Source organism: Mesoplodon mirus (assembly GCF_964341445.2).
Source record: "Mesoplodon mirus genome assembly, chromosome: 2".
In the NCBI taxonomy this organism is placed as follows: Eukaryota; Metazoa; Chordata; class Mammalia; order Artiodactyla; family Ziphiidae; genus Mesoplodon; species Mesoplodon mirus.
The window spans coordinates 29,186,160-29,208,541 of record NC_138977.1 but is presented as its reverse complement, the minus strand read 5'-3'; the positions used below and the strand labels follow the sequence as shown (position 1 = coordinate 29,208,541).

Genomic DNA, 22,382 nt, shown 5'->3' with positions numbered 1-22,382 from the left:
GACTAAAATAAAAAATATAGACAGAATCACAGACATAGAGAACAGACTGATGGTTGCTGGAGGAGGGGACTGTTGGGGGAGGGATGCAGTGGGAGGCTGGGATTAGCAGATGTAAACTTCTATGTAGAGAATGAATAAACAACAAGGTCCTACTGTACAGCACAGAGAACTATAGTCAATATTCTGTGAGAAACCATATGGAAAAGAATATTAAAAGAAGAATGTATATATATGTATAATCGAATCATTTTGCTGTACAGCAGTAATTAACACAATATTGTAAATCAACTGTACTTCAGTAAAAAGAAATATAGACAAAACCAGATGTTGATGAGAATGGGATGCAACCTGAACTTGCATACTCTGATGTGAGTGTATAAATTAGTATAATCACTATGGAGGGGTTGCAAGACTTAGCAAATAAAAATACAGAATACCCATTTATGGAATAATACTTGGCAGTTTATACTAAAGGTGGACATATGTATGGCCAAGTGACAAAGCAATTACTCCTGATTTCTATAACCAATAAAAATAACCCCCTGTGTTCACCATAATACTGTATAGTAATGTTCATAGCAGCACTATTTGTTATAGCCCCAAACTGAAAACAAACCTAATGTTCGTCAATAATTTAAATGGATAAATACGTCGTGCTATATTCATGATCTGAAATACTATACAGCAGAGAAATTTAATGACCGTCAAAATTTTCATATCTACTGGTAGATCTGAAAAATTCCATAAACACAATGTCTAGTAAATGAAGCCAGGTACAAAACCGTACACACTGTATTATTCCATTTATATAAAGTTCAAAACCAGGTAATGGTAATCTATGGATCTAGGAGGTAAAATAGTGGTTACTTTGAGGAAGAACAAGGAAACAATCCATGGGAGGGGGCAAGAAAGCAGCTTCTGGAGTGCTGTTATAATTCTTGATTCAATATGAGCTTAGATGACTGTTTCCACTTCATGAAAGCTCACTGAACTGTGAGCTTGTGCACTTTTTTGTGTGAATGATATACATCAAAATAATCTGTCAGTTTTTAAAATAAAAATATGTATGGAAGGATTTAAAATACATGAAAACAATAGCATTTATGTGAGGGGTGGGTTGGTATAAACAGAGGTAAAGTATTCTAACATCCTTGCATTCCCCAGAAAGAGTAAAACTACCAATTCACCAAACCAACCTATTTCTAATAAATAGACTTGACTTGTACAGCTGGTTGAGTTAGGTGACTTTTTATTGTAATTAATATCTATTATATATTCAGCATTAATCTGTCACCTAGAGAGTAGATGCTATCAGAACAAATAGTTCAGGGAAGGGTGTGTAGTGTAGGTGAAATAAAAATGAAATAAAAATATACCTTTTAGGGTTCTAGGAATAGATTACCTAGTAATTTTCAGAAGACAGCTAACTTGGACCAAAGGTAATTTTCCCATTCCTGCTTTTAAGCCTTCTGTGTATAAGTGGAGCTTTTTTTTTTTTTTTTTTTTTTTTTTTTTGCGGTACGCGGGCTTCTCACTGCTGTGGCCTCTCCCGTTGCGGAGCACAGGCTCCGGATGCGCAGGCTCAGCGGCCATGGCTCACGAGCCCAGCCGCTCCGCGGCATGTGGGATCTTCCCAGACCGGGGCACGAACCCGCGTCCCCTGCATCGGCAGGCGGACTCGCAACCACTGCGCCACCAGGGAAGCCCCATAAGTGGAGCTTTAATGCTCTGGTAGTGCCCCAGGAGCAGAGCAACAGACCTCATCCTAAAGGGGCAAACCTATAAGGCCAAGGACAGAAAGACGACAGACATAGGTTTAGCAGCATCCGGGTGCCGAGGGATGTTTACATGAATATTTCTCCAGTGTACGGTGGCCCATCTCCTGACAGGGAGGAAAGTCAGGCATTGGCTTAGCGCAGGCCCAGGTGGTAGAATAAACATGGGTTTATTTCCCTCTGCTTCTTACCCTCCCAGGAACTGGTCACATTGATTAAGATGGGACCACACAACTGCTACTTGTTTTATGTTTGTAAAATTAGTGTTTATACTGAAGAAAAAAATCTATTTGAATCAGAAACATAATTTGGGGGAAAAATCAAATATAAATGAGATAAAGAAGTATAATGGAATTTAATTTAGGAACAACTTGTTTAGAAACTTGTGTATTTAGAAATTGACAAGGAACATTTTCCTTTCTGGGACTAAGTTTCCTCATCCGTGAAATGGGGATAATAGTAATATACATATTTCAAGATTATTGTGAGCATTATATGAGATACATAACTTTAACTTCAGGCTCCAGGACATGTTAGTTATGTGAACTTAGGCAAGTTATGAACATGTAATCTCTCTGCATTTTAGCTTTTTCATCTGTAAAATGGGAATATAGTAGCACTCATCATTCATATAGATATTTTCTTTTAAACACGTGGTATAAATAGTGTGATGTACACACACACATGAACATACAGGTCTGTATATATATGCGTCAGTTAATTTTCATCCACATGCTTAGTCTGCTTTTGAAATACACTAATCTATTCATCAGCAGATGATTGTTAAAATAACTTTTCATTTGGTGAGATACATTGTATTCAAGAAATTTTATGCACATTGTTCTCCCTTTGAAGGTATGAGAGGTAAGAATCTGGAAAACTCAGCAGTTTGCCTTTTGGAGGAAAACACTCCAACTCCAGAGCTCTATGTGATTCTGTGTCTTCCACACCACAGAGCCCTTCAACCCAACTAAATGGTTGGTCACCTCTCTGTTGGGAATGCCAGTGAGTCCTTTACGGTACAGTCCTCCTGGCAGCGTACCTTCTGATAGATCAGCATTCCTTCTTGGTAGGAGGTGCCCCTGCCAAGCTGGCTTTTGATTTTGAGCTTTACTCCTACCAATGACCAGCTTGGAGCAAACATCCCTCCACGGTGCTTGTAAAAGTGTCTGACAGTGGAGTGGGGACTTGGCTAAGCTTACAGCACACTGCATGACTGCCTTTTTGCCTTCGTGCAAATAAACACGTATCTGTTATATTTTGGTCTAACAACCTGTATCCATTCCAGTGTATGAAACGGTGATGAGGTTCTCTACATTTCAGAAATACTTGCACAAGTGAAATAAATTTGCAGGCACAGAGATGCATCCGCTTTACCCACCTTCCAAACTATGGAAACAGAGTCTTCCAGTCAAACAAGAGCTACTTCTCCTCCCACCCTTCTCTGGTCTAAAACTCTAGCTGCAAGTTGGAGAGGCTGGGAGAAGGGAAACCTAACCAGGTGGCCACCCACCCTTCCCTGCAGACGGGCACCCTTCCCTGCCAAGTGCAGCCCTTTGCTTGGGTGAAGTGAAGCAAAATCTCACTTTTAACGAAGACTAAAGCATTGCTTATAAATTAAGCTGAACATATTGTAGTCTCTGAGTCCAGATTGGATTTTCTTTTTTAACATCTTTATTGGAGTATAATTGCATTACCATGTTGTGTTAATTTCTGCTGTATAAACAAAGTGAATCAGCTATATGCATACCTATATCCCCATATCCCCTCCCTCTTGCATCTCCCTCCCACCCTCCCTATCCTACCCCTCTAGGTGGTCACAAAGCACCGAGCTGATCTCCCTGTGCTATGCGGCTGCTTCCCACTAGCTATCTATTTTACATTTGGTAGTGTATATATGTCAATGCTACTCTTTCACTTCGTCCCAGCTTACCCTTCCCCCTTCCCATGTCTTCAAGTCCATTCTCTACCTCTGTATCTTTATTCCTGTCCTGTCCCATACAGATTGGATTTTTATGATTTAAAATAGCCCTAGGGTCGGCTATCACCTAAGGATGGACGGGAGAGTCAGGGGATCTGTCCAACTTTCCACTTAGAGCCATGCTGAAGACATTTGAAAGGAAAAGAAGGAAACAAAACTAAAGTTTTGTTTTAATATCATCATAAATCACTTTTATTCAATGTGCTTATAAAATAATTCAATGTCATATTGAATTTATATTATATAAAAATATTGAGAATGATATTCTACTTCTTAGTATAACTGGTTTGACTGATGTGACTCAATTTCTGTGTGTACTATCACAAAATGGTTTTATTTTTCCATTAGCTGTCATCATCTGTATTCTTTCGAAAATCCCCCTTTCTCTTTCAATTATATATAAGCATCTTTAATGTTGTCTCTAATTCATAGCACTTTCAGTCATTTTCAGTTATTAAAGCAGCTTCATTAGGGAATTCCCTGGTGGTCCAGTGGTTCAGAGTCCAAGTTTCCACTACAGGGGGCACGGGTTCGATCCCTGGTGGGGGAACTAAGATCCCACAGGCTACATACGGTGGCCAAAAAACACAACTTTGTTATATTTTTTTAAAAATTTAGCTACACGTCTTTAAAGCTACAATCTTAAGCTCTCCCTTTCTCCCCAGTTCCTTCAGTGGGAGTTGAATAAATGGGGAGGTTTCTTCTCTTACACTTTTCCTCCATCCGACTTCCCAATGGTTTCTCCAAATACATCATTGTCCCCTCTCGGTTGAAAACCACTACCCATTCAGCCTATCTACATAAACACATCAACACTGGGGCCAACAGACCCTGGATTTAACAGCAAGTAGGTACTCTAAGCATTGGTGGTCCCTTTCTAGGTGAGATCACACCTTCCTCTTGTTTCCAAATTGCAGGCAGCACACAGAACTGCTCTGATGTGTGTGCCTCTTTTACTCCTCAACATGGTGGCCTGTGACAAGCCTGCAACCTCCAATCCCACCAACACTTTATAGTCAAAGATAGAGGTGGCCGTAAAGCCTGAACCTTAAGAGGCCATCCTTATCCCCTCCACCTGGGTATGGTCACCCTCATCTGGCTCCAATGCTCTACCCCAGGATTTGCAAACTTCAGTTGTAAGAATCCAGAGAGTAAGTCCTTTGGCTTTGCAGACCATAAAGTGTGTGTCACAACTATGACTGATGTCAACAACTAATGTCAATTCTGCCTAGGTAGCTCCAAAGGCGCCACAGACAACAGGTAAATGAAGGAATATGGCTGTGTTACAATACAATTTTATTCATGGACAATTGAATTTCATACAATTTCCATGTCATGAAATAACACTCTTTAAAAATTTTTTTCAACCATTTACAACTGTGAAGTCATTCGTCGCTTGCAGTCACACAAAATCAGAAGGCTAATGGATTTTGCCTGCTGGTGTTTGCTATCCCCTGCTATTCCCCATCCCTGCATCTCTAAGGTCAGGGAAGCAAGCCCATGTCTAAACCAACATTCAGTCTTGCAAGGAAATACTCCTGGGAATTAACCCCAGATCTTGTAAGCAATTCTCTCAGGGAAACTCTCCCCCACCCCCATCAGTGAAAGGACCGGGAAAGTTGGAGGAGATGATAGTTTCTAAGAACAATACACTCCTATCACAACAATGTCCCAGGACCTCCCTTACATATCACCATAGTAATGGCCACCAAAACAGCTCAATACTTCTCATCGGCTCCCCACCACACCCCTGATTGGGCCCTGGAGTATGTAGTAATTCCTGCAGAGTTCAGTAAACTTGGGGATGTTAAATCTCTATCAATACCTCACATTACTGTTACATAATTTAGACAGCAGAAACATTGAACAATTTACTTTTTAAAAAAGTTATTTTCCCAAAATGGGTCTCTCAGTTGACCTTCCAGGTGGCATAAGAGCCACTGATGTATTTAGATAAAGTAAAATAAAAGTTTAATGTCCTGATTTTTTCTTTTGCTATCTCTAAGGGAGAGAAATCAGGGAATAACCTGAGAGCCATTCACCATCTGAATGACCAGTGATACTCTCGATGACTGATTGCTGGTCTTTGCTAGCAAAACCATAAGCAAGGCAGCCGTTGTAGTCATAGCTGTCCCTGGAATGTCATCAAGCTTTCTTGATAATCTAGATGACATTCTTCTAGGCAAAACAATGAATAGGAGACCTGAGTTAACCCAGGGACAAGGTGTTCATCCAAATCAAAACTGCATCTTCACAAGCTTTAGTGGTCAAGGATTAGCATCAGTCAGGGTGACTCTCTGATTTCCATGGACACTTACAAGATCTACAGACTGATTCAAAGCTAGAGAATATTCAATACAAGACAACTGGATCTGACTCCATCTTACTTGAAGAATTGTAGACACAAGATAAGAAGTCTCACCTCCTATTTCTTTTCTCTGCACCTGATAGCCACAGATTGACACCCCATGGAACAACCTTTACAGGAGAGATTAAGGGCTTCCCCACCCTCATACAAACAACATTTTTGTTCCTCTCTGAGATTTCATTAGTCATTAAAAACGAAAACCAAACCCTGATCTGCTGTCATTATTAAAGGTGTGTTTATGCATGTTTGATTGCAAACAGACCATCTTGCACCCCACATTCAAGTTACAAGCCATAAAAGCTGAAGCCCTTTCCTAGTATACACACTCAAGTTACTACAAGTAATTTTGTGCTGGTATTTTATCTATTTATTTTACTCTGTTTCTGCATCAATACTAGGGTTTGAAAACTTTAAGGATGAAGAACAGTTATTCAATAGCAACCCACTCACAGATATATTTGATTGATGTTACTAGGTGGGAACGACCTTATTGGAAGATCTACAGTTAGAGATCACAGGCTATAAGTGGATTTTTTTGTGTGTCTGTGAGACAAATGAGGTAAATTTTTTTGTGCATTTGTATTTTCTAAATTTCTACAGTAATCCTATAGCAACTGTTTTTATTTTTACAAAATAATTTTTAAATCTTAGGAAATAAACAGAGCAATTATCACAATCAATTTTCAAAAGGAGAAACCAGAACCGGCTCAGAGAAAAAGGACAGACAGCACTACTACCATCCTGAGCAAGCCACAACTTCTCTGATTCCCCGGTTGGCAATTTTTGGTCTCTGCAATACCTTCTAGAACAATGATGCTGAGACAAATTGGTTATGTCTCCAAAGAATTTAAAGAGGGCACTTAGTGAAGGTAATAAAACTAAGGAGCTAACAACCTGATAAAAAGTAATTTTAAACTTACTTTTGAACCTTGGGTCCATGTTTGATTTTCCTGACTGGTACTTTGTTCTTGAATTCCAGCCACATAATCTATGTACTCACAGCGAAAAGCAAGGGGCCTGCTTCAGCCCACACATTGTTTTCCAGTGATTTGTCTCCAGCTCGGAACTTTTCCCAGGTTTACTGTTGGGGGACGTGACTCTTTCTGTTTCCGGTTTAGATAGAAGGTTTTTCCTTATCAGAGAGAAACCAAGGCACACATACATGGCATAAACTGAATAAAGCTATTGTTTTTTAAATACTTTATTACACTGACTCTAGTTTCCTTAGTAGATGAATATAATCAAGTTAGCAACCTGGTTTGCTCACTGAGAAAATGAAACATTTCTGAAACCTCACAAAACAGTGTAGTGTGCAAACTAGAACTAGTCAGGCTTTCATCTCTTTACAGAACAGTCACTGCAAGCAGCACGGTACATCATAAGAGCTTTCACTGCTGTCCTTCAGCCTCTAAACTGCAGAGGAGAGATGAAGGCAAACTTCCAAGGAAATTCCCAGGGAACTGCAGTCAAACATTATCCAGGAAGCTGCAGGTAGGATGGCATTACATGAAAGCTCCAACTTGCTTCAAAACCTAGGCTACTGAAGTCTACAATGAAATTCACATTTTCTTTACATACAAAGAAATTACACACATTTAAAGAACTGTTACCCTATGTTAATTCCCAACCTGGTCGATTATCCGTAGTCTTATCATCAAACTTTGTATGAGGTGGTTGTTTTGTTTACTCTTCTGTTACTTAAACTATTATAACTTGCTTTAATGATTCAAAAATGAGAGTGACATTTGTATATATAGTCACAGTTTAAGAGAAAGGTAGTTGACTTGAATTTCTGAATTAGGAATGAAGGTGTTAAATGGCTTTGTTTAAAAAACAAAAAAGGCCCAACACTATAGATATAAATGATAGCTTTGTCACTACAAGCATGAATGTAATATAAAGAGACCAGTGTTTTAAAACCAATGTGAACAGGCTGACTTTTTAAGAAATCAGCTATTTTAGTTCATTAAAGTGGCTTTCACAGCTGCTAAGATGGGTCTAGCACTGATTCCAAACATATCCAGCAATTCACTAGGTTTCCTGCTTTTTTTAGGCACTTCTGACACTGCCAGCTGATGAACATGGATGCCAGGCTCCCCAGAGACGGCTGCACATACAGCTTCTCCAATGCCACCTTCTCGGTAGCGATCCTCCACCGTGATAGCCCAGCCGCCTGTAGCTTTTGCACTGGATATGACGGTGGCAGCATCCAGGGGTTTAATGGTAAACGGGTCAATGACACAGACAGAAATACCCTGTTGAGAAAGAGCATCGGCAGCCGCTAAGGCTTCAGGCAGAGTAACTCCAGCTCCAATAACTGCGACTTCATCATTAACACTGTGGCGGATGACCGTGGCCTGTCCCATCTCAAAATTCTCTTGTGGGGTATAGGTAACTGCAGTTTCTGGCCAGCTGGTCCGAACGAAGCACATTCCTTTGGGGTTGGCAGCCAGATAAACAGCATGCTCTGTCGAGACGGCGTCACTTGGATAGAAAACAGTGCAATTGGGGATGCTTCGGAACATGTCTAGATCTTCAAGGGCCATCGGGGAGGGGCCATCTTCACCAACGGACACCCCGCAGTGGGAACCACTAAGACTGACACTGGTTTGAGATATGGCTCCCTTCCGGATCTGATCAAATGCTCTGCTCAAAAAGGCAGCTGAAGTCCTAACAAAAGCAACGGTTCGACCACGTGTGGCACAGGCCAATTCTGTTCCGCAGTAAAGCACTCAATAAGACGCTCAGAGTGTTCTTTCTTGAATATCTCAGAAAAGATGGAGTTCTTTGGGTCACCATGCAGGACAATGACTCTTTCATTTGCATGGCCCAGTTCAGCCAGAGCCAAACTATATGCTTTCTGAGTAGCTATCTTGTCTCCCCCTTTATAACCAGGCAGGCAGGTCATTTTTATATCTGTGACGCTGACTGGAGGTGAGCCTTCAACAGGGTGTTTCGGTATGAGATTCCTGTTGGTCCGTATCTGACTCTGTTAGTCTGATGACTTCATTTGCTCTTTCTTTCGGCACCGGCTTTCCATGCCAGTTCTCCGCATCCTCAACGTCTGGAATACGCCGGCCCCTGAAGGTCTTCGCAACTACGGCAGCGGGCTTGCTCTTCACTTGAGTCGCTTGGCAAAACGCGTGGCACAAGGCCTCCATGTCCTGGCCAGCCACTCCCTACCTGAGTGTTCCACCACAGGCTTCGCGGCGAAGCCGACAGATGTCTGCGCTGTGCTTCGGGGGCGCCACGCCACTCTGTCCCAAGCAGTCCACGTGGAAGACTGCCACGAGGTTATCCAAACTGTAGTGGGAAGCAAAGGCCAAAGCTTCCCGGACAGAGCCCTCCGAGGCCTCGCCGTCACCCAGGAGGCAGAACACCCAGTAGCTGGCTCTGGCCCAGTACTTGCCAGCATAAGCCGTTCCCCAGGTGGCGCCCAACCCAGCCCCAGCGATCCTGTCGCCACATCGACAGACGACAGTCTGGGGGTGGGATGTTCCTCCGGGGCACAGTGAATTGTCCTCAAGTTCAGCAGGTCGGGTTCACTGGTGCCGCCCGCCTCCGCCCAGGCGGCACAGAGCAGTGGAGCCGCATGGCCCTACGGAAAGGACGAAGCTGTCGCTGTCCGGGGGCTCCAGCTCTGTCTGTCTGTAGCTCATCGCGTGGAAGAACACTGACACGACCTCGGCCGCGCTGCAGCACGACGTGGGGTGGCCCTGACGGAATGGATGCGCAGGCGGTTGGCCAAGTTCTGCAGGACCAGCACGGTGGTCGCGTCCGCGGGGAGCGTGGCAGGTCGGTGTCCGCCATGTTGGCGTATTCCCCAGTTCCTGAGGAGCGAAAGGGGTGGTGCTACGGCGGTTCCGTCACGTAACAGCGCGCCCTGGCCCAGCCTCCGGGGGAATGAGCGGGGCAGTGCCGTCACGTGACCGCTGCCGCGGCTTCGTCAGGTGACATCACGCGCAGGCCTCGCCTCCCTGAGGAAACTGCTCGCCAAGCCGGCTTGGGTTTTCGCCCTGCTACGCTTTCTTCTTCCAGTGAGTGGGTTTTTACTACTTTGTCACTGCCATGTTCAACATTACGAAAAGTAATTAAATGTCTTTATACCCTAACTCGTGGTATAAATTCAGAAGGGGGCATCCTTCTGTCCGTGTGTTATGGGAAGCTGTTTGTTGAAGTCGTGCTTCTTTTCATCCCTTGAAGCCACGTCCGAGACATCTTCACGGTTCTGTAGCCGAGCATTAATGGGAATTATCCAAAGTCACTTTCAATCTAACCGCTATGGCAGCTCTGTGTCAACGAGACTTTTCAGAGCAGCTGAAATTCCTGTCTGTGACTTGCAGATAGAAGTACCAAAAGGTGCAGGAAAGGTCAAATCTAGACCCGCTGAATGATGGCGTATCTAGAACTGCAATTTCCCAAGTATACCCTAAAATACTGTTAGTAATAATAACTTTTAAATAAAATGAATTTACTTCAGTTATAAAACTAAACTTGTGCCATGGAACACTTCTAGTGGGCAAGGGTTATAGCTTATTGTCTAAAAAAACAAAAACACAATGACTACTATATGCTCTTCCACTCTGTGGTGTTGAACAGCTTGATTCTTGAGTAATAATAAGTTAATAATAATTGTTAACTTCACATTAAAATCATCACACTGGACACAAAAACAAGCAAAAACGCCTGGACTCCACCTTAGGCAAGCAGAATTTTAATCTATGGAACTAGAAGTCTCGGACGCTATAGTTTTAATGAACCTTTTGAATCTCTGGGAGGAAAATTAAATGGTGTTGCTAAGAGAACTCTCCAACATGGAGCTGGGAGGCCACTGAAGAAGTGATTCCGAACTTTTGGCCGCTGGTTGTCTTAACACAGGCATCCAGAACACCTGCCCAATGTTCCAGAAACTTAAGATGCTTGTTGGACCCTTACCCTAAGTAACTCTCATAGCCTATCACTTAAGGACAAATATCTCCTTTCTGCCTGAGGGTCAGTCATAATTCTTGCCAGACAACTTTAACAACCTTGTGGCTTTTGTCTTTATAAGCCCGTGACTGTTTCTCTTCCCTGCACACCCTTTCAGTTTTACCCCAATCTATGTCTCCAGAATTGCAATTCCTAAGACCTCAGTAGAGCTCTTTGTTCTTGGCAGCCTTGATACTGATTATTGTTTGACAGTTCTGATGTTTAGTCAAAGTTAAGAGTCAGTAATCTGCAGGTAGGCTTACACCAGTGGTTCTCAATGTCAGTAGTACTTTAGAATCATCTGAGGAGTTAAAAAAACAAATCTCATGTCCAGGCTGCACTCCAAAGCAATTAAATCAGAATTTCTGGGTAAAGGATCTAGGCATCGGTAATTTTTAAAACTCCCCAGATAACTTCAATGTTCAGTTGGGTTGTAAACAACTAACTCAGGGGTCTTGCTACTCTTTATATATCTCTTATATCTCAGAAAAAAATTTAAATATTATTTGCCACTTAAATTAATTCTACCATTTTTATTTTTAAGAATACATATTAGAATAAACCATAATGGTATGACACTGACGAGATTTTAAGACTTGCTGAAGGAATGTTGGAGTCGGAAAAACCCTTAGAAGTTCATCTTGTATTACTCTGCATGCCGTTTACAAATTAGTGCTTGCTTACTAGATTAAAGAAGGAAGAGAAAATAAAAACATACCAAACTAGGACTGGGAGTACAGATGGAAATTAAAGAAAAAAATATTCGTAGTATCATAATAGCAAACTATTAGGGGCTGACAGGAAGGCAGTGAATATAAACATAGGTAACTCACTATAATTTTGGCTAAGGAGAGCTCTAATAAACCCAAACAATTGGTAAACGTGATGGTATAAAAATGGTCTATGAGGCAGTGTTTACCTGAAGAAAATGGGAGAAATAAGAGGTACTTAACATTTCTTTTAAAGTTCTTAACATTAGTAAAGATCGATTTTTTTAAGAAAAGAATGTAGTCTTGAAGATTTAATACCCTAGGTAGTGAGTGTGAATTTCCCTCTGTTGTTCTGTGAGACCGTGTGGATTTCTTTTTTGTGTGTGTGGTACGTGGGCCTCTCACTGCCGTGGCCTCTCCTGTTGCGGAGCACAGGCTCCGGACGCGCAGGCTCAGCGGCCACGGCTCACAGGCCCAGCCGCTCCATGGCATGTGGGATCTTCCCGGACCGGGGCATGAACCCGTGTCCCCTGCATTGGCAGGTGGACTCTCAACCACTGCGCCACCAGGGAAGCCCTGGATTTCTTTTTTAACTACATAAAAAAAGAACGTTTTGTAAATTATCTGTAAAATATTTTAAAGTTTCTGAGATTTTTTAAACGAAGGAATGGAAATTTATATATAAATTATTAATATTCCTTGTAGGCATTTTAGTCTTTTAAAATATATTTTCAAATATGCAGTTGAAAGTAACCATATAAGTATAAAGTATGCATAATTTGATAATGCAGATCACCCAGTGTGGCCGTGAACACAGCTTAGTCAAGTAAATCAGAGACATGACACCACATTCTATTTTCTCCATTTAGAAGAGACTATTACTGACAAAAGGCCAGCCCCCAGTTTTTAAGCCAACATGGCAAAAATTTAATTGTCTTGGAGAAAAGTCCATTACTCATTTTAGAAGTCATTTTGGAAGATAGTCAGAAGTTTTCTGCAAATAGGGAGAAATTATTTGTTAATTTTGGTTTATACACCTAAAGTAGGAATTGGCGAACTCAAGTACCTACTGGAGTAGGGAGTTAAATGCGTAAATGAATGTAGGATATAATGTAAGAGGATTGGAGGGGCCTGTGACAAACTGGAGGATACAAGCCCACCTAAAGGCATTCAAAATTGAAAAATTTGTGAACATTTTGTTGGGGGAAGAAGCCGTATCTTCAGGCTGCCAGTTTTTACCCCTGATTTAAGTCATGCTGTAAATAAATACATATTTTGTTTTACCTTTGTTTAAATTTTTCACTATAATGTTTTCTCATAGTATGAAAAATAATTTATTGTGTGTAGTTCAAATGAAAATAAAACCCAACCAGAGCACTAATACAGATAGCTATGGAGGAAAAAATATAAATAGCAAGAATTGGTAAGCGCAGCTTCTGAGGAAACAAAACACACCTACTGATTACTCAGGAGGTCTACACCAATTTGTGAAAATATACATTTCCACTGTTTGAGAGTGAGTTATATTTAGATCGGGAACACTGACGTTTCGCTGGTATCTTATCTGAACTGTTGAGTTTTGTTAAAGTGGAATTTTATCAATGAAATGAAATTTTATCAAATGATGAATTCATGCCTTTTGTTCCTTTATTTGAATTTGGTTAGTTTAGTGGGCTGAGTATGGAGTGAGCGAGGGTAAGATTCTTGTGTAGGGCAGTAAGTTTCTTGGCGGAAGAAAGGTGCTCTCCTTTCTTGAATTATTGCTTTGAAATTTATGGCAGATGCTATCACTGATGGTCCTACTTTTTCCATAGTTTATAGAGTCCTTATTTTTTTTTTTTGGTAGGGGAGAGAGGTAGACAGTCACGTGTTAAAGAAGGTAGACCTACTTCTTAAAGTGCTTCTCAGATGAAGAAGTCCTGGGAATGTAATGTACAGCATAGTGACTACAGTTCAAAATACTATATTATGTATTTGAAAGTTGCTAGGAGGGTAGATTTTAAATGTGCTCACCACACACACAAACACACGCGCACAAATGATAACTGAGGAGATGGCTATGTTAACTAACCTTATTGTGGTAATCATCTTGCAATATAAATGTGTATCAAATCATCATATTTAATGCCTTAAACTTGCACAATATTATAGGTCAATTATACCTCAATAAAAAGCTGAGAAAAAAAATAAAGTGCTTCTCTGCTAAGTCCATTATTTCTAAATCTGCTCCTGTTACCTGTTTTTCTCTTCAGACGGTGAGTTACCCTGTTCTGCTTTTTGAATAGCTAGTAATTTAAAAATTAAATGATGGACATTGTTTGGGGGTGCTATATTTTATTTCATTAAATTCTTTTAAAGGGTGTTGGATTTCATTCTAGCAGACAGCTTGGTGCTTTACATTTTTTGAAGTTTGTTAAGACCAATATAAAGTATGCTTCACTCTGGTGTTACTGCAAAAGCATTAACCTCCCTGGGGTCTCCAGTGAAGGTCCCAGGTGTTCAGCAAGGACCCTCTTCTCTTGGCCTGTCAAGATTCAGTTGTGTCAGTCAGTGCTTTGTGAGCTCTGGGAACTGTTTCATTTACTGCCCTGAAGTTACCCTTTGCCTGGCCTAGTAGAGGCCTCCAGAATTCTGCTGGGCTCTGTGTGAGACAGCCTTCCCTGCAGCGCTGTCTGCAAAGTGCCTCCAGGAAGATGATGTGGCTTACCTTGTTTGTTTTTCTTCTCTAGGGATCAAGGTTCTGCCCTGCCTGTTTTCCAACGTATGAACACTTTTGCTTTCTATAGTGTCTCTAGTTTTGTTGTTGTTTATGGCTAAAGGGTAAGTCTCCTTCTAGTTATCCTATCGTAGTCTCAGAACAGCATTTTAAAATATTTTGAACCATAATACCTTCCATGGGGCATATACTCTCCAGATAACCTAGGTTTTGTAGAATGGGTATGATTTTGGTTAGTGTAACCTTGATAGGAAGTCAAGAGCAAAGTTACAAAAGTAGAAAAAGAGAATTTCTTTTTTTTTTTTTTTGGCGTTACGTGGGCCTCTCACTGTTGTGGCCTCTCCCGTTGCGGAGCACAGGCTCCGGACGCGCAGGCCCAGCGGCCATGGCTCACGGGCCCAGCCGCTCCGCGGCATGTGGGATCCTCCCGGACCGGGGCACGAACCCGTGTTCCCTGCATTGGCAGGCGGACTCTCAACCACTGCGCCACCAGGGAAGCCCAAAAAAGAGAATTTCTAATCTGACAGGAAGGGAAGATTCATGCTGAGAACAGGGAGGGGAAAGCAGGAAGCCAGATTTTGAAAAGGCCTTGAAATAGAGCCAAGTGGGTTGTTTTTGAATTTTGTTTTCTCTTGCTTTTGGGTTGAGGGTGAAGTGCAGTGGAAAGGGTTTTATCATCTAAACATCTTGATCACGGCAGTGTTTGGGAAAATTATTCTGATAGTGTTAGGAGAGGTAAAATGAACGTGGGGAAGGCGAGGCTTTGCAATGGTGTCAAAGTCAGACTAGGGAGTTTTTCGTCTTGTTACCTCCATAAAAATCTGTCCTAGTAGGAATCTAGGCATCCCAGTCCTCCGATGAATCCTGGGCAAGGCAAATGAAGCTCTTGACTACAGAAACATTGATAGAAAATGCCCCTGTACACATAGCTGTAGTTAGGAACTTTTCTGTTTGCTACGCATATGGTACAAAAGTGTAGCAGAAAATTATAAGACAATTCGTGAATCATAAACACAAATTATAATAGGGAAAATTACATTTCCAGAGTTAATTAGTGTCATGGTTTCCTTTGGAACTTATTTCTGTTCCATTTACTATGTTCTTTTTTTCAGATCAATTTCCAAATGTTCTAAGTTCCTGTAAGTTTAACTTGGTGTGTAATAAACAAAAGTTCATTTGTTAACTCCAAAAGCATATATATATATATATATATATATATATATATATATATATAGTTCTGAACATTAAATTTAATGCAAGTAAGTAGAATTATCTGACAAAATTGAGAACAAGAAGTGGAGAAAGCAGTAGGTCTGCAGTAACAAAGGATCACACACTGGGGTTTGGGGGTGGGAGCTAAAACAACAGTGTTGATCTCACAGCCCTGGAGGCTGGAGGTCCAAAATCGAGGTGTCAGCAGGGTTGTCCTTCTGAGGACCATGAGGAAAGGATCCACTCCTGGCCTCTCTCCTTGGCTCGCAGATGGCTGTCTTCTCCCTGTGGCTCCCTCCCCTCTGTGCATGTCTCTATCCAAATCTCCCCTTTTTATAAGGACATCAGTTGTTTTGGATTAGGGCCCACCTTAACAACCTCCTTTTAATTTGACTACTTCAGGAAAGACTATCTCCAAACAAGGTCACGCTCTGATGTAGGGCTTAGGACTCCAAGGCATCTTTTGGGGGTGGGAGGGGAGCAGTTCAAATGGTAACACTTGTCTTGTGGTCGTATAACTCCAGTATTCACACGGCCTTCTCCCTCATGCGTGTCTATGTCCAAATTTCTTCTTTTTATCAGGACACTAGTCGTACTGAATTAGGGGCCCACCCTTCTCCAGTAATGACCTCATCTTAACTAATTACATCTGCAGTGACCCTGTTTCTAAATAAGGTCACGTTCTCAGGTGCTATAGGCTAGGACTTGTGCACTTGAACCCCTAAGCTTGATCACCAGCCCTTATGTTTTTGTTTGTATTAACACATCTCTGATGACACCACAGTCTTTGACCACGTTAATCATCAAATTCAGCTTTTCTCAATTTTCCTTTTTTTAATTGGAAAAGTTTTTAAAATATTGCTTTAAAAAATTCAAACACTAGAGAATAGAGTGAAGAGTTATTTTCCGAGCTCCCCCCACCTCAAGCCTCATCTTGTAAACTATTAACAGCTGATTGTTATCCTTGCTGATATTTTCTATACTGTCTTCCTTCCACAGTTTGTTCTAAGTGGGATTTCTTATGCACACTGTCTTATAGCTCACTTTTTCAACTTAACAACTCTATAAAATTGCCCACATCAGTACATACTGATTTAAATCATTTTTTAAAGCAGCAGCAAATAACCTTGACTTGTTAACTAGAGTAGCAATCTCGAGGATGTGACCACGAGATGGCAGTAGCGCACAGCCACCTTTACTGGGAGTCACTCCGACAGATTTGCATGGGGGCGGGGCAAGCCTCTCAGCGCTGACCCCTCCCAAAGGCAGGGTGGAGCCACTCTCCTGCAGGGTAGTGGTGTGGGCATCAGAGAGGGGAGACCCTAGGCGCAGGTAACTCCGACGAGCCGCAGTGGCTTGGGGTCTTTTACAGCCCCAGGGTTGATCTCGCCTACGGGTAGCAGATGCTGGGTGATGTTTCACAGGGTGTGCAAAGCAGGGAGACTCTAAATGGCTAAACATCTGCTCTTTGGAGCTATATTTCAAATAATCGGATGTGTAAAAATTTGATTTTGGCAGCAATCAGGCTTTGGAGTTACTGGGTCCCAGCCTGCCGTGAGGAAGAAAACAAGATACACCTTTATAGGGGACCACCTTTAACTCTTTTGTGTAACAACTAGCTCCATACTGAAAGACATTTTACAATTTCTCTGCCGCAAAAAAAATTGTCACAGATCGTTCAAAAGAAAAATTACCAACCAATTTACATCATATATGACAAAAGGCTAATTTTATTAATGTAATCAGGATGCCTAACAAGAAGTAGGATAAAATGGTAAAGAAGCACAGGCTCCTCGAAAACAACCCTGAAAAATGACAGCAGCAGGAAGGAATTGGCTGTTAGAAGTGAGATTGCAACTGTGAACCCCCTGCGAAGATTGGAACTGGTGAGTCATGGGTGGGAGGCAGTGGCCTGGGAGGAGGATGTCTGTCTGAGGATGTGGAGAGGTTGTTAACTTGAGCTCTTGTCTCTCTTCTTCACCTTAGGGATGGGGAGCATCCCTGGTGTCCCAGCGGTGTGAGGCAGTAGCGGAGGAGATGGGGCCCAGCTAAATAAGGAGAGAGGAAGACAGGCACAGGATGACAGCTGCCCTCGGGCCCTCATGCCTCTGCTCTCCCGTCAGCAGAAACCCTCTGGTCCCTGGAGTCTCTCCTCTGTGATTTCACCCTCCGTGTTCTCAAACTTTCCAAGACTGACGCAGTTGAGGGTGTGACTTTCGGCATGTCCCCGGTACACGTTACAGGACAAGAGAGCTGGCTCCATCAGTGAAATGTGATGCTACAGGTTCAAGGAAAATACACACCTGAGGAGTACGACTCCTCGAACAGAAAGTTAAAAAATAATGAAATTGAACAACACATGCCACCTTAAGCAGAGTTATTGGAACAGATGAACCAATAGTTTAAAATGAGTACAATACATGTTCAGGAGTTGAAGAAGAATATGGTAATAAAGCAAAGTGATTAACTCTTTTAGAAACAAGTGATATATATCTGTTAAAAGTAAGGTAGTTAAAATGAAGACACAAGGAATATCTAGCAGGATGATTACATCAAAGAATAAAAGGGTAAACTGGGAGATGAAATTAGGAGTAATCCAAGGGGCAGCAGAAATAAAGAGACAGAAAATACAGGAGAAAGGCTAAAAGATTGGGAGAACAGAATTATCAATATCCAGATAATACAAATCCCCAAAAGGAATTGAGAGGCCGTGAGTATCAGGACATGTAAGGAAATACCAATACCTAGACATGCTATAGTAAAACTGCAGAAGAGCAAAGGCAAGAGAAATTATGAAAAGATTCCACACAAAAAGTAAACCACCCACGAAAGAACAACAATTAGCCCAAAGTGAGACTTCTCAACAGTAAAACTGGATGCAAAAGACAGTGGGGTAATAACATTTGTGTTAAAATTTTTTTATAACTTCTTCCTGTGAAGTATAGCCTACAAACATAGAAGTGCATAAACCATAAGTGTGACACATGAAGAAAAATTATAAAGTAAACAGCAAGGTAACCACCACTCAGGTTAAGAATATTGCTGGCCACTTAAGAAAGTATATCTAGAAAATGTAGCTCATTTTGCCTGTTTTTGAACATTATAAATGAACTTTACAAATGAGCTTATACTGTATGCATCCTTTTGTCTATTCTTTTATATTACGATTAAAAATTAATGTTTACCATCACTGTAGTTTGTTAATTTCATTGCTGTATAGAATTTATCACACTTATTTTTCTATTTTTGTTGATGAACAATTAGGTTTTCTCTAGTTTGGGCTACTACAAACAGTACTGTTAGGAAAGTTTTCGTATATGTATCCTGAGAGACATGGGCTGGAGTTCCTAGGGTATGTGTCTGGGAATGCCACCGCTGGATTAGAGGATGTACACATTTCAACTTTTCAGATAATGCCAGAATGGTTTCCCAAAGTGGATAAACAAACAGAAGCTTGCTCTTTGAGGTCAGGAATAAGACAATGATATCTACTATCACTAGTACCGATCCACATTTTTATCATATTAAAGAGTAGTGTTCTATTCCTATTTACATGTATTTATAAAATCTAAAAAAAATCTGTGTTTGTAATTTTAACATGGGAAGATACCTGAGTAGCATTTTTAGAGATGATGATGGAAATATTCAAGTTTTCTATTCCTCTGTCAGTTGTATAGGTTATATTTTTTTAAGAATTTGGCTATTTTATTTAAATTTATTTGGTCATAATATCCTCTTATGCTTGCATCATCTGAAGTGATATCACCTGTTTCAATTCCAGTATTGGTTAATTGGGTCTACTCTAAATTTTTTGAGTGGTCCTGCAGGAATGTATCAATTTTATCATTCTTTAAAAGGAACCAAATTTTTACTTTCCTGTTCTCAATTATGTCTATTTTTTCAATTTCAATAATTTCTGGTCTTCACTCTCTTCCACCTTCTGTTCTGAATTTCCCTTATTGTTCCTTTCCCGGCCTCTCGGTGTGGATTAGCTCATTAATATTCGGCTGTTCCTCTTTCCTAACATTTATGTTGAGGCGCTAATACACTAAAGGACTTAATTGCTGCCTCGGATGTATCTCACAAATCTGGATATGTAGTATTTTTGTTATCATTTCAGCCCCAAATATTTTCCAATTTCCATATGATTTCTTCTTTAACTTACGACTTATTTGAAAGTGTAATTCTTAATTTCTAATTACATGGGAATTGTCTAGCTATCTTCTTGTTGATTTCTAGTCTAACTGCACAGTGGTTAGAGAACACATTCTGTAGGATTTCAGTCCTTTCAAATTTGTCTGGATTTGCTTTCTGGCCCAAAATATGATCATTTTTGATAACTATTCCATATATGTTGGAAAACCCATGTATTCTTGCAAGCACTGGAAGCAGCGTTCTGTGATACCCATTAGGTCAAATTGTGTTGGTGGTCTAGTCTTCCAAATCATTGTAAATATTTTATCAGCTTGTTCTGTTAATTACTGAAAAAGGTAATTTTCCTCCAGGGCTGTTTGTTTTCTACCATCATTTGAAATTTTATCAATTTTTCCACTATATACTTGGGGCTATATTACTAGGTGAATATAAGTATATAAATTTAAAATGGAACCTTTTTATCTTTATGAAGTGACCTCTTCTAACTACCATAATACTTTCTGACTTACAGTCTATCTTCTAGAACATTAATATGTCTATACTTTTGGTTAGTATTTGTTTAGTATACCTCTTTCCATCTTTGACTTTTAATTTTCCTGTTTCCTTATGTTTCAGATGTGTCTCAATAAACAGAACACAGTTGTGGTTTTTTTTCACAGTTGTGTTTTAAATCCAATGTAAAATACTCACTTTTTAAATTGCAGGCAGTTAGTCCATAATTATTGTTATATGGATTTAAATCTACTGACATATTTTAAAAATTTTCCCTACAGTCCTATGTTTCTTTTTTTTTAATTTCATTCCTTTGAGTTATCTGAGTATTTGATCATTTCATTTTCTCTACTTGTTTGTATCCTATTCAAAGTCATTACCCTGTTTTCCGTTCTTTTAGTAGTTACCCTAGAAAGTATTCCTGTATTATTATATCAGTATCTAATGTTAATCAATACTTTACCGCTACACACGCACACACACACACACACACACACACACACGCCTTAATACATTTGTGAAAGCACAGCGAAACATCTCTCAAGATATCTCCCAACTCTCTACTGGGTGGCAGGGTGCAGGGGTGTGATATTAGGGAGGAGAAGTAGGAGGTTTCATTCTGCTTTTCACTGTGGTGCATGTACACACTAAATTATGACCAAACATTAGTCTTCACTATTGTACTTTATATATATATATAGTGCATTACTGTACTCTTACTTTGTATAACTCATTCTTGCATTTGCTACAGTGTATTTTGAACATGGTGCCTTGCCCATAATCAATATTATTTAGGGGTTGAATCTGAATGGGGAAAATACAAAATCTTTTATTTTAAAACCCAAATTAAAATGAAAAAAAATGAAGATACATGGTTTGTTGGATTGTTGGCAATTTGAAATTAAGAATGGGGTAGGAGCAGGTAGGGAATTTTGTGATCGGTAGAGCAATTAGTAACAGCTGAAATAGCCAGAACAATAATTTAATGCTTACTGGATTTGCAGTAACATAGAACTCAGGATGATGACTTGCAGTGGGCCGGATTTCGGAAACTGGGTAGAGTGGGTGTTAAGTTGGCTTCACAGGAAATGGTTATCGCATAGAAGTAGGGTGCAAATGTTATGGATTAACCGGAGTTCTCAATAGAGTAGTGCCTCCAGAGTAGATACTACAAGGGTGCCCCCTTCATTGTGTAGATTCACACAGAATGTGCTTTCACACACTTAAAAGCCTTGCCCCTAGATTCAGGGATCTTGTGGTCACCCATTCTTGTTTACAATTTAATCTAGTTTTCAGTGGCAATAGTTGTTGATTAAATTCATGCACCTGCACACATATACCCCACTTCACCCCACCTGTAGCTACTTGTCATGCCTTGTTTTCTCCTTTCATTCAGGTGACAAGATTCTCTCCTTGACCAAACTCTACTCAGGCTCCTCTGAACTCTTTTTTCAACTAGGCCTGGAATTTTGGATTGCCTGATCGTATCTGATCAATTTTAGCAGGAAAGTCGGTTTAGCCAGAGTCCCCCATCTTCCACATCTGGTCAACCTCCATGTCTGTAACTCACCAGATTCCGGATCATTCACCATCTTCCAGGTGATGTCTGATCACACCAGCCCGCCTATTTCGAGAGTCCTGTTAGGTTGGTGTAGCCAGAATGCCCCGTTACCCCTAGTGTTTCCTCTTAGTAATTTTCCATCCACTACCCGCCACCCTGCTCCTGGGCTATAAATTCCTTCCTGTCCCCGTATATTCCGAGTGGAGCCCGTATCTCTCCCCACTGCGGTGATCCTTATACAGATTGAGGAGGAACCCCTTGAATAAAGTCGGCCTTACCTTTCCTTCAAGTTTTTGCCTTTAACGTAGGTCTCTGCTCAACTCTTAACTTTCAAAAGCGGATTCAGAGACCAGCACGTGTGAAACAGCTTTCCTGCCTACCCTTCCAGCTTTATGTTTTTCAGAACAGTATGGGACTGGAAACAACATTAATTAGGTGGTTTTT

The 22,382-nt window shown here is 40.8% G+C and overlaps 1 protein-coding gene across 1 annotated transcript; it reads right to left on the bottom strand.

Moving 5' to 3' along the window:
• Positions 1 to 8,082: 8,082 nt before the first annotated feature.
• TKTL2 (transketolase like 2) lies at positions 8,083 to 17,191 on the bottom strand (the record flags this gene model as incomplete). The annotated part of the gene is given in 8 exon segments (XM_082611142.1): positions 8,083 to 8,834; positions 8,837 to 9,117; positions 9,119 to 9,303; positions 9,307 to 9,569; positions 9,572 to 9,722; positions 9,724 to 9,842; positions 9,845 to 10,017; positions 16,821 to 17,191. Coding segments are annotated over 8 exon segments (2,295 nt in total).
• Positions 17,192 to 22,382: the final 5,191 nt, after the last annotated feature.